Source organism: Nycticebus coucang, chromosome 5 (genome assembly GCF_027406575.1).
Source record: "Nycticebus coucang isolate mNycCou1 chromosome 5, mNycCou1.pri, whole genome shotgun sequence".
NCBI lineage: Eukaryota > Metazoa > Chordata > Mammalia > Primates > Lorisidae > Nycticebus > Nycticebus coucang.
In genome coordinates, this window is record NC_069784.1 from 83,152,311 (window position 1) to 83,170,505 (window position 18,195).

The 18,195-nt window shown below is 34.5% G+C and overlaps 1 protein-coding gene and 1 pseudogene across 5 annotated transcripts in view; one reads left to right on the plus strand and one right to left on the minus strand.

Annotated features, from left to right (window-relative positions):
- LOC128585843 (glyceraldehyde-3-phosphate dehydrogenase-like) overlaps positions 1–18,195 on the plus strand; it is a 618,240-nt pseudogene that overhangs the window by 478,723 nt on the left and 121,322 nt on the right. The window lies entirely within an intron of this gene.
- Positions 1–18,195, minus strand: part of ATG5 (autophagy related 5) — a 144,755-nt gene that overhangs the window by 14,476 nt on the left and 112,084 nt on the right. For all 4 annotated transcript variants that reach the window (XM_053591182.1, XM_053591179.1, XM_053591180.1 and 1 more), the window contains one exon: positions 4,336–4,453. In XM_053591182.1, the coding sequence (XP_053447157.1) occupies positions 4,336–4,453 (118 nt within the window). The remainder of the gene's footprint in view (positions 1–4,335; positions 4,454–18,195) is intronic.

Here is an 18,195-nt window from a genome sequence, read left to right on the forward strand (position 1 = left end):
TATGTCATTTCAATGAAGTGTATATCTCCCCATTTGACAGTTGGGGGGTGGGGAAGAAGTTTGTCACACAAAAGTACTCACCTATACCATGTGACATCACTTAAGAGGCAGGTTTGTGGGTTAAAATTATATGGCCATCTCACTGCCCCACTGTTCAAAAAAATAAAAGGGAAATCACACTGTGTGTTCTCCAGGAAAGGATATATAGGTAGGGCTGACTATAAATTTAGGAGAACAAAAGAGTCTTTAAAAAATAAACAGCCTCACAAGTTTGGTGCCACTCTCAAGCAGACCCATGGAAATGATAATCCTGTGTGTACTGTTCTGATAGAGGCTGTCAGCTCAAAGTGTGTGACCACTGTTCATTTACAGCTTGATGTTCACAGCCATCATTTCAACAACTTCAGCAAGAAGGGCCAGAATTACACCCAGGAACACCAAAGTAACGAGATGAACAAAATAAAAACAGTGGAAGCTCAGGTTCCTACAATCATACCAGGAAATATGGAGACAACAACATGTAGGTGATTACACACAAGAAAAGAAAAACAAAAAGAGAAGAAGGTGAAACGAACGCTAGCCTAGTAGTAAAGTGGAAAAACCAACAGACCAGGAGAAGGACACGGGAGTTCTATCCCTACTTCTGCAATTAAGTAATTAAGAGACCTTTGGTAAATCACCTAAAAATTAAGAAACAGAACTAAATTAACTCAAAGATTCTACAGTTAAATAATTCTTTAACGATGTATATAAAGAGAGAGCTGGCACTAGCAAATATGAATCAACCCGTGTATGGGACAAACGCTGCTGGTTAGCGGGCAGATCATTATGAAGATTTTTCTTTTGAGTTTTTCAGTTTCATTGTCACTTTTTCAATAATTAAAGATCTTACAAAAATAAGTCAATTTAAAACAACCTATTTTTTAAAGTAGAATGTCATAACTTGGAAAGTGTAATAAAGTTGAATATTAAACTTTAGCCTGAATTTCAATTCCTCTTAATTGATAAAAGCATTTGCTATGGTTTTGCTCTGGTAGTTGCCCCCTACCCTATGTAGAAATTTGATTCCCAGTGGCAGAGATAAAGCCTAATGGAAGTGTGTGCCCATGGGGGGCTCATGAATAGGTTAATAGGGAGAGGGGGACTGAGTGAGTTCTTGATCTGTTAGTCCCCATGAGAGCTGGCTGTTCAAGAATTTGGCAACTCCCCCACTGCTCCCCACAGGCAACCTCTATACACAGCAGCTCCCCTTTGCCTTCTGCCACAAATGGAAGCAGCCTGAGGCTTTTCCAGCCAACAGTACCCTGAGCCAATGAAACCTTTTTTCTTTATTAAATTACCCAGACTCAGGTATTCCTTTATAGAAACATAAATGTACTAAGACAATATTTTTCCAGTGTTCTTTACTACTACAAAGTACACAAAAAGCAAGAAGAATCAAGCCCAGAGAAACGAATAATTGAAAGTCAATGTGCCGTGGACAGGCGTGAGGCTTATAGGTCTCATCTCTACCAGCAACAAACATTATTAGCCCCTTCATTACACTTCAAGTGAAAAAAATGGTCTAATTTACATTATATCACAAAATCCTCAAGAATACAATGAAAATAAACATTAAATAGATTAAAAACAAGCATCCTTACAACATAGAGAAAATGAACTGGAACGGTAATTATTCCCTGATTAAAGTTACTGGGAATTCCCCAAAATTTCGGTAACTTCAGTTCAAAAATAAAAGTTCACTTAACTATCTCAAAAGATACATACAAAAACAGCAATACATGCCTTTACAGAGGAGGAGTTGGGAGAGAGACTTTTTACTGAGTTCCTTCACATACGTTTCTACTCCTAGGAATCTAGCCAGGAAAAATGAAACCATATATTCGCAGAAAGACTCATGCAAATGTTCATACCAGTACTATTCAGATAAGTGAAAAGCTGGAAACAATCCAAATGCCCACCAATTGGAAAAAGGATAAACAAAATGTGATATATCCACGCAATGGAACATTATTCACCTATTAAAAAGGAACAAACTAAGGATACTACAATGTGGATGAAACACAAAACCATCATGCTAAGTGAAAACACCAGTTGCAAAAGACAATGTGTTGCATAATTTTACTTATGTGGAATATCCAAAAAGGGAAATTACAGATACCAAAAGCAGACCAGTAGTTGTTTACGACTGGCAGTGGGATCAGAGATGAGCTGCAAATAAGTACAAGTGAACACTCTGAGGTGATGGAAATGTTCCATTGTGGTGATGGTTACAAAACTCTACAAATATCACTGGATTGTCAAATGTTATTTAACTGAAATTCTTATAGAAAACTAAAATTACACAGCAGTAAAAATGAATTAGAATTTTAAGACAGTATGTTAACTGATTTAATGTTAATTATTCCATGATTTAATGATTGTAAGAAATATGCTTCAGGGTAATGATGATTCAGAGACAGAACTCAATAATTGGAATGTTCAGCAAATATTTCCCCAACACTAGAGATAGGACGACACGTGTAAGACATCATCAGAAAGTTGGGCTATACAATCTAGTAAAGTTCAGTGAAGATAAATGATATATTAAGACTTTATAAAAACTTATTTCCAACCTCAAACAAATAAAAAATATGGGTAGTGGCCAATGGTCTGTTCCTTCGATTCCTTCTGTTCTGAAGGCATTTCTGAAGGCATTTTAGATGCCCCTCTTCTCGCTTCCTATTGAACCTCTGTTCATTCTAAAAGTGCTACTTACAAACAGGAATGCCAGTATAGCAAGACCAAATGAGACAGATTTTGAGCTCCATAGTCTTTGTTAAGTCATCCAGGTTGGAATGTCAACATTAACCCCAGACCTGCTGCTTCTAATTCTACTTTTTATGCAAACCATTTCCTTAGCCCTAGCATGCTTCTCTAACTGTGTGGTGTAATTACAAATCATGCAAGTAATCCTGCAATCCTCCAACTTTGAATATATTCATAAGAAAAACAGGATTATCTATTAAAGTATTACTTTCTTATTTATTAATGCCTTACCTCCATCAAGGATTTAAAGTTGTAAGTCTAAAATTTTTTACTATGTATAACAAATGGAAGTCTATATAATATATTATTGCACATAGTAATATGCCACTGAAAATTTCCCCTACAGTTTAATAGTCAATAATAGGGCTGAGAGTCAAGTCATTAAATAACAGGGCAAAGATCAGGGGAGAAGCAGCAGGACATTTTACACAGACAACCACACATGGAGCTGTCCCTCTGTGGGGGACTGCTTCCAGGAACCCTGCAGATACTAACACCCATGGATGTTAAATCTTCTAACATAAAATGGTACAATATTTGCATGTAACTTGTTATGCTGTATTGTTTAGGGACTAATGACAAGGGAAAAAAAGTCTATATATATCTCCAGTACAGATACAACCATTCCTTTTGCCCCCATATTTTTGCTCTTCAGTTAGCTGAATCCGTGTATGTGGAACCCATTAATACAGAATAGAGGGCTGAGTGTATATACACGTGTGTGTCAAAAGTCGTAACTGTAACCTATGATATTCTGAGCATGTTTTCTTTTATTGTGCTCTGAATGTTGCAATGAAGAAAAACAGAACTGACTTCAGCAGTTTTTATACTTTTCCTTTGCCCACAGGAAAACAATTTTAACCTAAGAAACAAACAGAGGACCATCAAACAGGCCAAGTTCTTGAACGGACTTATAAAATGTCAAAGCCTAAAGGAACAATGTTGAGTGAAGAAGATCCAAGTAGAAAACAGCAGAAAATTCAAATAAAATAGTTTTCCACTATTAGTATTTTCAAAGTTCAACTATCAAAGAAAATCATTTTACCATCTCTGACTTCTTTATGATTAAGAAACAAAGTGTAAGATTAAAATAATATTTACCCGAAATGAATTTTATAGAGTAAAAATCCAAGAAACAAGAGATGTGGTAAGAGGGTAATTAAGACTGTTTTATTTTGCTAAAGAGAGTCAATTCCTTCTTTCATTAGGGTTAATAGTTTATGCAGTTTTTGTTTTATTTATTTATTTTTTTTGGCCAGGGCTGGGTTTGAACCCACCAACTCTGGCATATGGGGCCAGTGCCCTAGTCCTTTGAGCCACAGGCACGACCCAGGGTCAATAGTTTATAAAATAATATGTTAAATATTCAATATTTCTTTTTCAAAAGATTTTTCCCATCAAAGATAATGAAAATATCTTTCTAAAATAAAATGTTATTTATAAATGCAAAATGCTTACTTTACCATAGTAATAAAGGGTTTAGAACAGGAAATAAAAGGAATGTTTTAAGGTTGCTGGATTAGTTACCTTCAGGAGCAACAGCAGAAGGACAGACTTCTCTGAGGAGGTCTCCTAATGTATGCAACTGTCCATCTGCAGCCACAGGACGAAACAGCTTCTGAATGAAAGGACGTTCAGTTGTTGTCTATTTGAAAAATGAAAAAATAATTCAGGCAATTAAGTCATGGCTGCCAATTACAAATAAATAGATCACAAATTATATGTTGGCATTAGATGATTTCTGATATGGTGTGATTATAAGTACACAACAGCACAGATGTGCTATCACTGTGAAAAATGTTTAATATGATAAATTCAGGTAATTCTAATCCTTAGGGAACAATCAAACAAAGTCAGAATGTGGGGAAAGTCTAAAGAAAACTGGCCACGATTCTTCAAAAAAAGTCAAAGACATTAAAAAAATAAATAAATCCCAGCTAAATACTGGATTGGAGAAAGTAAATAAAAAATTCAGGCATAAAAGACAGTTTTGCGATAACAGGGAAATACGAAATGGACATGCGATAATGTTATTGAGTTAAACTAAAATTTCTTAGGTATTATAATGGTTATAAGGACAGTCCTTATTTTTTTAACAAATTTATGCTCAAGTATGAAAGTGCCAGTATGTCTGAAACTTACCTTCAAATGCTAAAAAAAAAAAAAAAAAAAGAAGCATATGTGTGTGTGTGTGCGTGTGTAGAAAGAGAGTGAGCAAATATAGAAAAATGTTATACTGGTGGATATAGATAGAGAATATATGATCTTAGTTTTATTATTTTAACTTAAAAACATTTTTTTTGAGATGGAGTCTTATTCTGTTGCCCTGGGTAGAGTGTAGTGGTAGCTGCATAGATTATTGTAGCTTCCAACTCCTGACCTCAAGCAATCCTCTGTCTCAGCCTTATTTTAACTTTTCTATAGGGTGGAACTTTCCAAAATAGTAGATGCAGCCATTTGCTCTTACAAATTTTTTTACCAGTACCACTGTTGTTATATATATATATATATATTGCTAATAATGCCATTGTTTTATCCACTCTCAATACTGTTTCATTTTCCTGAACAGTCTCAGTGATGATGAAGGCTTCATGATGACAGCAGCACTACTGTTCACGTGCTGCATGATCTCGCACCCAATTTCCTTTACCTTTAATAATAATTTAGGACATTCGATATCTCTTAAGTTCATTGTGGCAATATATGAGGAACTGTGCCAAGCACAAAGTAAATAAATACCAAAGAAAATAAAATACATTTCCTTCTCTCTCGCTCTTAAGTATTATTTCACAATGTTAAGTTTTAATTATAAGCTTTCTGAAATGAAAAATCATAAAAACTTATAAGAATATTGTCTTATATTTTATAAGAATATGATTTCAAACAGCCATTAAGGATAATTTTTTTTTTTAAATCACAGATGTGTACACTTCAACATCTTTGACATAACTGCTACAGATTTGGTTAAAAAAATTTTAGGGGGGTGGTGCCTATGGCTCAAAGGGTAGGGCACCGGCCCCAGATGCCAAAGGTGGTGGGTTCAAACCCAGCCCTGGCAAAAAAAAAAAAAAAAATTAAAAAATCAGGTTTTAAATGCTAACATAAACTAAAATATAAAAAAATAATGAAAGTGTAAGCAAGCCTGTGAGCTGCCTTTCCTACTTCTCTATACTGCGTATTCAGCAGATACATAATAAATTTTTAAAATGTACTCCAATAATATAATTGAGTGCCTATGGCAAGTATGAAAATAAACTGTAGAAAATAATTAAAATCTTGGCAAAATAATATATATTAATATAATTCAATTCACTTCATTAATTGAAAGCTTTAGGGATTTTAGTATTTTTTATTATTTATGTTATTTTATTTTTTATTGTTAATTCATAGCTGTGAACATCAGTGAGCTTTAAGGATTTTAAAAAAGAATATGATCTATATCGTTCCATTTAAGAATCTCATACTTTTTCACACAAGTTGAAACCAAGAACAGTATCATGCACAGTCAAGTGATTAAATACGTAAAGACAACAAGGGTTAGGGGAGTTCAGAGGAAGAAAGAAACGAATAGAGGACTGTACAAATAATTCAAAATAGCCACACCTACTTAGAGCTTTCTACCTTCCAGGCCATTAAGAAGCTCTTAAAACTTTTCAGCAAAGGGAGTGATGTTGATGAAGGCTAATGGGAGGCAGTGCTTGTATGATGACTTGGTTAAGAGGTAAAATCAGATGACTAGTGAGAGGCCGAAGGAATAAAGCAAGGGTACATGATGACAACTGGGACTGCAGCAGTGGAAAAGGGGGGATAAGACTGTCTCTCCTATGTACCTCTCATAGTCTGACCTGAAAGTGACAAAATCAAAGACATCTTTGCAAGTTAGAGATTTCATTTATATGTTAATTAGCAAAAGAATTGTGAGATGGCTTAGCAATAATTACCTGAAAATTGTAATGCCAACCACAGTTAAATACATATTAAAACAATATAAATCTCGTCTAAGCACACTATTGGAAAAATGCCCTGTTATTTCTGTGCCTCTCATTTCCACTTTTCCCCAAATCTCAGAAAGTTTTATAAAGGTACATATTCTATAAACTTTTATAATGTGGTATTTGCTTAGTAGGGAGAAGCCCCTAAGTATTATTAATGCATTTTGTAACTAAATTCTGTAAAATGGTAACCAAGAAACCCCTCAGCAAATTGCTGTTTCTCATATAACAAAAACCTTATTTTAAAGACGAAAACCCAAAATATCCCAACCAAAAATTTAATGAACATTTCCTATTTAATGTTTATTATGGAGAGCCTTTAAAAACTTGATGTTCTTCTCTTAAAAATTTAGTATGATAGCAAATAGCAATTAAGTATCTAAGTAAGGGATCATAGAAAATGCATAATTTAGTTAGTTACTGCCATGGTCTGAATGTTTGCATCCTTCCAGAATTCATGCTGAAACCTGATCGCCTTCATGGTGTTGCTAAGAGATGGGGCCTTTGATAGGTAATTAGGTCATGAGTGCAAAGCCCTCGTGATCTGAATTGGTGCCCTTGAAAAACAGGCCCCAGGGAGCTTGTAAGGCTTTTTCTGCTTGAATCAAGTAAAGATGCAGCAACAGGCGCCATCTTTGAAGCAGAGAGCAGCCCTCATCAGACATCCAATCTGCTAGAGTCTTGACCTTTCCCTTCCTGGCCTCCAGACTGCGAGAAGTACATTTCTGTTGTTAACAGACTACTCAGTCTGAAGTATTTTGTTATAGCAGCGTGAACGGACTGAGACAATACTCTGAAAACAAAAGCCCTCCACAGACAGATCATGCATTCAATATTCTCCAGAGATACTTAAGGGTAACAGGAATGGACGACAGATTCCTGCAATTTTCTCAACGGACTTCATTAACCTTAGGCAGGAGTTCTGCAGAAAGATTAAATTATACCAAGACATATAGGAATTCTATAAGCTGTGATTTAGTAACATGAAATCAGACTAACAATATCCACGGCAATCTGTATCTTAGGCTGACAGACAAGAATGCCACTACAATGAGAAGAGAGCAAAATACTTGATCTATTTGTAAATATAGGTATGTAAATATAATACGCAAACTATTTCAGTAACTTCCAAGAAACAGCATTACTCTCATGAAAAATAACATGACTGGGTAAAGTCATCTTTGAAATTCTCCTTGTTACTTTTACAAGTACAGATTTTAGTCATTTCTTAAATACACCAAATGGAATGCAAAATTGAGGTGCTATTGGCTGGCTGCTCCCAGCCCTTCTCTACTCACACACCTGCACCAACACAACTATAATTTTTTCCTACATGGAAAAGTTAGAATATTGATTTATCTTAACGATACACTGAACAAAAGCAGGAGAACCAAATTTTTAAGAAATTATAAGCTAAATTTGTGAAATTTTAGTGAATTTAATATATTTACTTAAATAGTTGAAGAGTAAAACTTAAATTCTCATAAATGCTTTGTGTTAGAACTGTATCTTGAATTCCTATCTAATCATATTTCAAATTTAAATTCAAGAAATGAAATGCAAAGAAAAAGTCTGATTTCAATTACAGACAAGTAGGTTAACCAATATTAACACTAATGTTGATAAAAAAAAAATACTAGCTTACTATAAAAAGCTGAAAGTCAGATAATGTATGGACTGTGAGGGTAAAGGGCACAACCATGTCAAAACCAAAGTCAGGTTTGAGTCTTCGGAGTTGCACAAGGCAGATACTGCAACAAAACATGCAAGGCAGCTGTTAAAGGAGAATAGGATTTGACGCCAGAAATAACTGCTGTTAAGTTGTGGTTTTGTCATTTATTATGGGACCATGGGGACAATTAACTAATTTCTCTGAACCTCAATTGTAAATCCAGAATAATAACATACATATGTACACACATATGCATGTGTATAAATGGGGATAGTATCTATACTGTAGAGTTTTTGAGATAAAAAAATGCACAGCATAATCCTGGCATAAAGAAATTTGTAACTTAAAACTCACACTACCACTAGGACTACACAGTTTTATAACATAGTCATACATATTTTAACTTAGTATTATCCAAATTTAGTAGACTCAGGTTTTATTTCCTCTTAGTTTCAATTCATTTTCTCTAAGTTCACTTGTCTATATGCTAAAAAAGTCTAGAATCATGAAATTCAGACGCTTATGTTTAAATGTTTATATGGCAAGGAGAAATGAGGCAAAGTCACTTTCGGACTACATTCAAAACTAAGCTAGACCTTAACACCAAAAGCATGACCCATAAAAGGAAATACTAATTAACTTCATCAAAATAAAGGAAAAAAAAAAAAAAACCTTTTACTCTGGAAAAAAATCCTGTGAAAAGAAAGAAGACATAGATGGAGAGAAACTATTTGCAAACCACATTTCCAACAAAAGTCTTCTGTCTTTATAGACAGTTGAAATTTTAAAAAAAGAACAAAGAATCTAATCAGAAAGGCACAAAAATATTATCGTTTTTTAATCAAAGAAGATAAACAGATGACAAATAATCACATGAAAAGATAGTCCATATATTATTAGTCATAAAGATAATGCAAATTAAAACCATAATGTGGTATCACTACATACCTCCAAAATATCTAAAATAAAAATCAGTGGTAACACCAAATGCTGGTGAGCATGTGGAGAAACTAGGTCACTCATAGATTGCTGGTACAAATGTAAAATGGTACCGGGGCGCCAGCCCCATATATTGGAGGTGGCGGGTTCAAACCCGGCCCCAGTCAAATGTAAAATGGTACAGACCCTAAGGAAAAGAATATGGCTTCTTCTTACTAAACTAAACCATATACCCTAGCAATGTATTCTTGAGCATTCCCAGAGAAAGGAGAACGTATGCTCTCAAAAAAATCTGTTCACAAATGTTCATAGCAGCCTTTTTACATGTACATATGCTTAATAGTAAAAAACAAAGCAATCCCAGTGTTACTAGTTGAAACGGGTGAATGCTTAAACTAACTGTGGCACAACCATACCATGGAATACTACTCAGCAAAAAAGGGAAAGAAACTATTGGTACATGCAATAACATGCGTGGATTTTAAGGAAATTATATTGCATGAAAAACATCAATCTCAAAAAGTTATATACTGTATGATTACACTGACAGAATACTAGTGAAATGACATTTTAGAAATGGAGAACAAATTAGTGGTTGCCCAAGGTTATGGAGAAAAGGAAGTGAGATGGATGGCCATGGCTATAAAAGGTAGTCTAAGAGATCCCTGCATTAGAACTGGTCTATAATTTGAATTTACTTATATGATAAAGATGTACAGAACTAAACACACATGCAAACACACGCACAGGGTATGTAAAACTAAGGAAATCTGGATAAGGTTTTTGGAGATCAATGGTAATTTCCTGGTGTGATATTGTAGTACACTTAAAAGATAACCCCAAACAACTAGTCTAGAGTTTTGCTAATCAAAATGTGCTCTGAGGTCCTGCAGCATCCTGGATTTTCACCTGGATCTTATTAAAAAAGCAGATTCTCAGGCCACACCTGGAAATTTCTGAACAAATATCCGTAGTTCAACAAGATCTCTAAGAGAGTCACATTGAAAGTTTGAGAAGCACTGATTTACAGCACTGACTTTCAACCTTTTTCCTACTCCAGCACATCAGAAGATCATAAAAAATTCGTATCAGGAACAGTTGCTCTTTGAGCTTCATGTCAGTGACAATCTAAAGAAACCAAAACCACTGCTCAGCTGGACAGTGATCCTCAACTAAGAATGAGTGGAGAAAGGTGAAAACTGAAGACTCAGGTAGAAGGAAAATCATCCCTTAGGTGATTCTGATAAAATGCTTCCTCTACCCTGGCTGAAAAAGCCAGCACACAACCAAAGTTCAAAAGGAAAGGAATGTATATAGTATCTGAGATCTTTAAAAGACAGAAAATATATACTGTAACAGAGCAAAAGTAATTATTACTATTTTAAAATCTTATAAGAAATGTATCAGAATTAAAAATCGCCAAGTAAATGAATATAGTCTAAGTTGCTATTGATAACAGGAGTTACGGTGAGAAACCACTTTAGAATCTACATTTGACATCTCATGGTCACAAACTTAACTATTTTCAAAACAGACCCATCATATCTTTATATCATATATAAAGCATGAAACAGGGGTAAGAGTGTGGTATTTGAAGTCAGTCAGAAGACACAGGTTCTAGCTGTGGCTTTGATTGATTAGGTTCAATTTACAGTTCAAAATCCCAGCTCTGTCAGTCAGTACCTGTGTGACCCTAGGCGAGTCCTTAAACCTCCTTGTGCCTTAGTTGTTTCATCTGCAAAAGGAAGGTGTTAACAGTATGTACCTCAAAGGTGTTTTGTAAGGATTATACAGTTAACTCAGGTAAAACATTTAGAACAAGGCCGAGGCACACAGTAAAAGCTCAGTAAGTAAGTGCTCTAATTGTTCCTTAATAAATGTGACTTGACACTCAACAGAACTTTACTGAATACTAATATGTATTTTGTATTGAGTCATAAAACAAGGATTATCATAAAAACATATATAATACTAATCTTGAAGTCAACTCTGTTTCTATGTTTGCACCAGTGCTACTTTTTTTTGGTCATATAGGAAGGTCTATATCAAGGATACCAGCACCTAGTCCACCCTTCAAAGCAATTCCGGAACTCTTTTTCTGGACCAACCACCAGAGCCATGTCCTACAAGGTGTGACAACTAAGTCTGCAAACTTGCCACTGTGCACTAATGCTGACAGCACTGTACAAACAACTTGGTAAGGTTTCATAACCTTGGTATATCAGTGTATCACAGCTGTGTTTATGTTGATGTGTGGCAGTGTCTTGCTGAGTGGTGTTCATTATCGTTATTGTGTGTTTTTGTGATCCGTGGGGTAATAGCTCTAATGGTCATTCCAGAAAAAAAGAGTTCCAAAAGTGCTCTGAAGGGTGGACTGGCACTGGCATCAGTGCATAGCTTCCCAAGAGGAGTACTTCAAAGGTGACCATACTAACATTCAGCAATGAGGTGAGTAGCACTTCTTCTAGGATGAGTTTGCAAACCTCACCGTCAGACCTCACACACAGTATTAACATAAAATATGAATCGGAAATGTTGGTTTGTTATAAACGACAATTTATAGCAAGAAGAATATATAGCTGGCTGACTATCTATGGAGTCAAGGGCCATAAAGAGGAGGAAGAATCCCATTAGAGTAAAAGGAGATTTTATTCATTAAAACAGTGATAAAAAAGTTATAAAGAAGAAGAACAGAAAACCAGGAGTGAAACTTAACAGATGCATGATGTGCTGAACTGTAAAACAAAAAAATGCCATAAATAAAAGGTGAACAGGAATGAGGGTTTTTTTTGGGGGGGTCTCCTACTGACATAGCACGCAGAAACCAATGATGAGAAGGGGCTTAGTTTATTAAAACAGAACTTAGACAGAATTATTCTAGTAATAGTATTCAGGTTTAGGATCTCCCAATGACTTGAACCACTGTGAAGTGAATCCACAGCATACTCTGTTCCAGTGAGCCTCAGATGGAAATTCTAGTCTCCTTGGGTGGGCTGACGAAAGAAATATTACATTGATAGTTCATACATGTTATATTGTTCAAGGCGTAACAAGAAGTTTTGATATCATCAGCTATTCTGTGATACACTTTCTTTTTAAGTCCTTTGAATTAAGATGGTGATTTACTACATTTTCAGTAAAACACATTTTACTTACAAGGGTTGCTTAAGTGTATCAGGATTTTACCTATTAGATTTGCAGGTGTTTAAAAAAAATCAGCCACACTAAAACTATTAATTGGAAGTAAGTGTTTATTTATATAAAGAAAATAATTAGATTTGTTTAACTGTGTAAACAGTACTATATAGTATATGTTAAGAATTAAATCTAGGAAAGGGATGGCTATAGAAATATCAAGAAGTATACAAAATTACTCGTTTTCTTTTTTACAAAAAAATTACTATATAAAAAAGCAGCACAAATTGAACTGAAAGGCAGTAGGAAAAAAGCAGGTTTTACAATGACCAACTCCAATAAAACACAAATAACCCTAAGTATGATCATCTATACACAAAAGCTACCTTCTAAAATTAAAACCCCCATGGCAATTATTGGGGCCTCTGAATCAGTATATTTTCACTTGACAATGATTTTAAAACAATAAACCAAATTTACTATTTTTGAAAAGGTTAAACAGTAGTAAAACTTCATTAGTGAAAAAGTGACAATGAATACCTAAAATTTTTCTTATAGATCCTTAGTAAAAAACCCCACAATACAATACAGTAGTAGAGAATCATGTAGCTGCTGAAATCCCATTAGTAATGCTAACAGGCACTAAATAAGTAAATGATACAAAACAAGTAAATTGCAATAAAGAATATTGTTTTTAATCCCTGCCTATGTTTAAGAAAATCTTTGAGAATGCTTACAACAACAGCATAATTATAACAACACAAAAACTAACAGACAAACAAACAGCTTGGACGGAGTTACCCTAATAGTAGTACCCAGGTCCAGGACCTTTGACTAATGACAAGAAGGCAGGGATGAATTATGCCAGAAATCTCCATTCATTAAAGATTTAGTGTGCATTTACTAGGATATCATTGTGCTTGGTGATACAAAGATGAGTAACGAACATAAGAAAATAACTAATACAGTGTTAAGTGATAACAAATAGGTACAAAGTGCTATGAGAGAAAATGGCAAAATCTGAACCAAAGTTTAATGCTATAACATTTTGTCAAATAGGTTATATAATTTCATTTTCTAAGAGTTGAAGATGTATCAGTAGGAACAAAGTAAAATATGCTCATTACGACAGACTGTAAAATATTTTATTAATGCCGTACAGAGTTTCAAAAGAAGATGAAAACAAAGGAAGGACTGTAGAAGGCCTTCAAGTTTCCAACTTGAAATAGATAATATTTTTTAAAATAGAGAAAGAGATACTGTCATTTCAGTATGCAGAGGGCAACTGGAATATAATGGTATTTGTGAGAAATAAGTGGACAAGAAGAGAAAAGTGAGCTATGGGCCATCAAGGGGGGAACTTGGATGTCAAATGCAGTGGAATTAACAAAGGCTTGGTTGGACTCCCAACCTAACTTAACTGTGTATCTAGAGCAAGAAACATCAACCTTTGGAAGTCTGTTTCTGAATTTGAAAAATGGAAGAAATTTGTATCTTTGAACAATTGCTGTGATAATTAAATGAGATATATAAGATAATTAACAAGTGCTTAATAATGAGCTCTTTTCATTTTTTTCTTTTAAACTGTCATTAAATGTGGAACCAAAGAAAGGTAATAGTTATAGTTGTTAAAGAACCAATTACAGAGAGAATGAAAAATAATTGGTATTCAACCTCTGGTTTCCTTTGAAGTCTTGTTAATTAGAATGAATATTATGTGCCACAAATAAAAAGAAAACAGGGGTTTACACAGGATATGCTGCCAGACATTACCAACAAGGACACACGACATATGCATCAAAGTGCCACAGGCACATTCAGCTTAATATACATTCATGCATGTCAAATTCTATATCACATTTTTCTAAAGACGTCTCATATTAAAATTACCTTAAGAATATACACCATTACAATACCTCATTAAATAAAAAGAACAGACAATTTCCAAATGAATGCTTTTAAACTTTTGCAGTAAACAGTCTTTTGGTGGTGTGAAGTGGGGCAGGGGGAGGATAGGTGGGTAGGAGTCCCTGCCACTTCACCACTCTTATCCCTTAGGCAGGGAAATAGGAGACTGAAAATAAGCACTTCTATAGTTATGCTATGAGAGTCTGAAGCCCACTGTTAATATTCCTGACAACACTAAAAAATAATAATTAACATTTGAAAAGCTGTCATTATCATAGTCAGGGACAGTTAATCCCCAAAGCAGAAGTGTCTTAATTAACACCATGATTAAATGAAAGCATCCATCAGAATTATAGCCACAATCTGGTTTGAAGTTTATGTTTTGTCTTATTTAAATAGTTATATTATAATTTTGTCTAGACAATGCCAAATATATCCTGTCATATAAAAAGTTGTGGCAAATTTTCTTCAAGACAGGCGACAGTCTGTGTCCTCCTCACACCCTGTGACTGAGTAACGTGTGTAATAGGGAAGCACTACTTCCCGACCTGAAGATTGGGATCGATTTATAGATCCATCTGATGGGGTGTGGATTGGAGAGGTAGTCCTGGAGAAGGGATACCAGGTAGGAATCATCCAGGCTGGAGACACCAAAGGCCTGGTCCCAGATGGTTGCAGATTATTGGAGAGAAACTGTGATGAAATCCAGGAGGCTGCACTGGCATAACTTAAAGATGTGGTGGGATGTGAAGGACTAAAAGGTGTGTAGGAGACCTCCTGGATTTCTGTTCTCTCTGAGTGAGGAAAAAATAAAGATGAATGTTAATTTTAAAAGATTAGGATCATATTGATGCTGTTTATAAACTCATTTATAGAACAAATTATATTGGTTTTAAATTTTTTTGTGGAATCACTAGTGGACTGGCCAAAGAAAAATTTCATATAAAAGTACTGGGATTGACATTTTGTAGTAATAATTATGTTAGTTCTTCTAAAATTTTTCCCAAAAGATTTCAAAATCATACCAAGGGAATTATAGTTTAAATTTTGCTTTAAAAATCTTACCTAATTTTATACAAAGCCACACAAAAAGTCTAATACAAGACCAATATAATTAATTAACTATTTTCTTCTAAGGAATCAAACAGTACTTTTGTATGTGAACATGTTCTATCTATATGGCATGCTTCTATAAAATAATTAAGTACTTTTAATTAGTACAAATAAAGAAATCAAAGTCTGGGTAAAAGAAAAAATGTCTGGGTAAAAGCTGCTGTGAATACTTTAAAAGTGAAATTCTGTTCTCTTGATGCCCAGTCAAGTCTCTTACCCAGGAGAAAAGTGATTTTAAACCTGACTAGGAATTAGTGAAGCACTACCCAGAGCCTCGCCTCCCCTCACCTCTCTGTGCATGTTCTGGGGGTTTTACAGAGAATACTAAACTTTTAACTTGAGAGTGTTTATTCTTGTGAAGTTTTTAGAAGTAGCAAATAAAGGCAAGTGACAGTTTATAGATATCACTGCTTATATATTTTGATTGAGAAATTTAAAAACCACACTACTTGATTACTATGAAAAAAAAAAAAACAGTGCAGCAAAACAATAAAACTCTACAAAGGAAACATAAAAGGAAATCTTTGTGGCCTTAGATTAGGAAATGGTTTTGTAGATACGACATCTCCAAAGCAACAGCAACTAAAGAAAAAAGAGACAAACTGACTTTATCAGAATTTAAAGCTTCTGTTTTTCAAAGACATCATCAAGAAAATGAAAAGAAACCACACAAAATGGGAAAAAATATCTGCAAACCATATATCTGATAGGGAGGGACCAGTGTTCACAATAGACAGAGAATTCTTACAACTATATATATATATATATATATATATATATATATATAAAAGAATTTAAAAATGAGCAAAGGATTTGAAAACATTCATTTCCTCTAAGATGACACACAAATGGCTAGTTAAACACATGAAAAGATAACTGAAAATATTATACCCACCAAAAAATTTATAAATAGATGTTTATTGCAGCATTTCTTCATAATAGCCAAAAGGTGGAGACAACCCAATGTCTATCAATTTATGAATGGATAAGCAAAACAGGATATTGCACACAAGGGAATATTACAGGGCCATAAAAAGAATGATGTACTGATCGAATGAACCTTGAAAATATGCAGTAAAAGAAGCCAGACACAAAAGGCCATATATTATATAATCCTAATTACATAAAATATCTGAAATAGGCAAATATGTGGGGACAAAAAAAATCAATCAATAGTTTTCAGGGGCTCGAGGGAGGAGGAAGGGAGAGAAATGAAAATATTCTGGAATTTCACAGTTTAATAGTTGCACAACTCTGTGACTATTTTAAAAATCACTGAATAGTATGCTGTCAAAGGGTGACCTGAGCTGGGTGTGGTGGTGTTCACCTGTAGTTCTATCTCCTTGAGAAGCTGAGGCAGCGGGATCACTAAGCCCAGGAGCTCCAGGCTATACTGTACTATGATTGTACCCGTGAATAGCCACTGTACCCAGTCTGGGCAACAAGTGAGACCCCTCTCCAAAAGAATGAATAAATAAAAGGGTGATACTGGAATTATATCACCCTTTATCTCTATGATATTGGAATTATATCACCCTGTATCTCTATGATATTGGAATTATACTTTAATAAAGCTGTTACTTATTTTTTAAAAACTCCTCATATAGGTGGTAAGGGAGAGTCCTGCTGGGGTGACGGCTCAGATTTACGGCTATGTATAATACCATGTGCTTGTTTTGTGTGTAAGTTTTTAAAAACAATAAATGCATTCCGAAATAAATTTTAAAAACATTTAAAGGAGGGTCAAGAGCCCCAAATAAAAAGGATCAAAGATACATTCCTACCATAATCAATTTAGAAAAATCATAGGTTACTATCTTTAAAAAGTTGTACACCATCATAGCAATTTTAAGTTATTTGAGGGATTTAAATAACTGCCTTAATTGGTTACCAAAACTCATTTAATACTCATCTTCTGGATGCTTGAAAACAAAAGGCTTTACTAAAATACATACTAATTTCATCATTAAAAGGTAATATGAAATGGAAATACCAAATACAGTGTCTGGGACATTATAAACATCCTTATTGAAAAGCTATTACCCAGACTGTGGACTCACTATGTCTACTGTTTCTGAGCCTCCCAGAGACCTCTGGGGTAGCCAAGAACGCTTCCATCTTCTTCCTTCCTAGCTGACTCCCACCGTACTGCTGTGACTGGAATGGGGAGGAGAAACTCTCAGAATTCTTTCTCTTGCAGATCCTTGAGTTAGAATCTGGCACAACAAAAGAACAAAGCTATAAATGTAGGTTAGGATTTACAAAACTGATATCATATTTGGATTTCACTATTATTTATGTGGCCTATCCTGGGAAGTTAACTATTATTTATAAGTTAAGTACGTATCCCCACAAAAACATTCGTATTTTGAGGATACAATATATGAACAGGGAGGGGACTGCCTATACACAAAGTAGACTGATGTATTCTAATTTTTATTTTGAGATAATATAATCCAGTGCCACAAATTAAGCAAGTCAAATTATAGCTTTCTTTTCTAAAATGGACGTTTTATTTTAAAACTAGTATAAACATTTTGTTATTTAGTACACTGAAGTGATGATTTTTTAAAAGGGTTCTAAGAGGACAGTATACATCAAAGACTAGTGTAATTTAAGTGAGTTTAT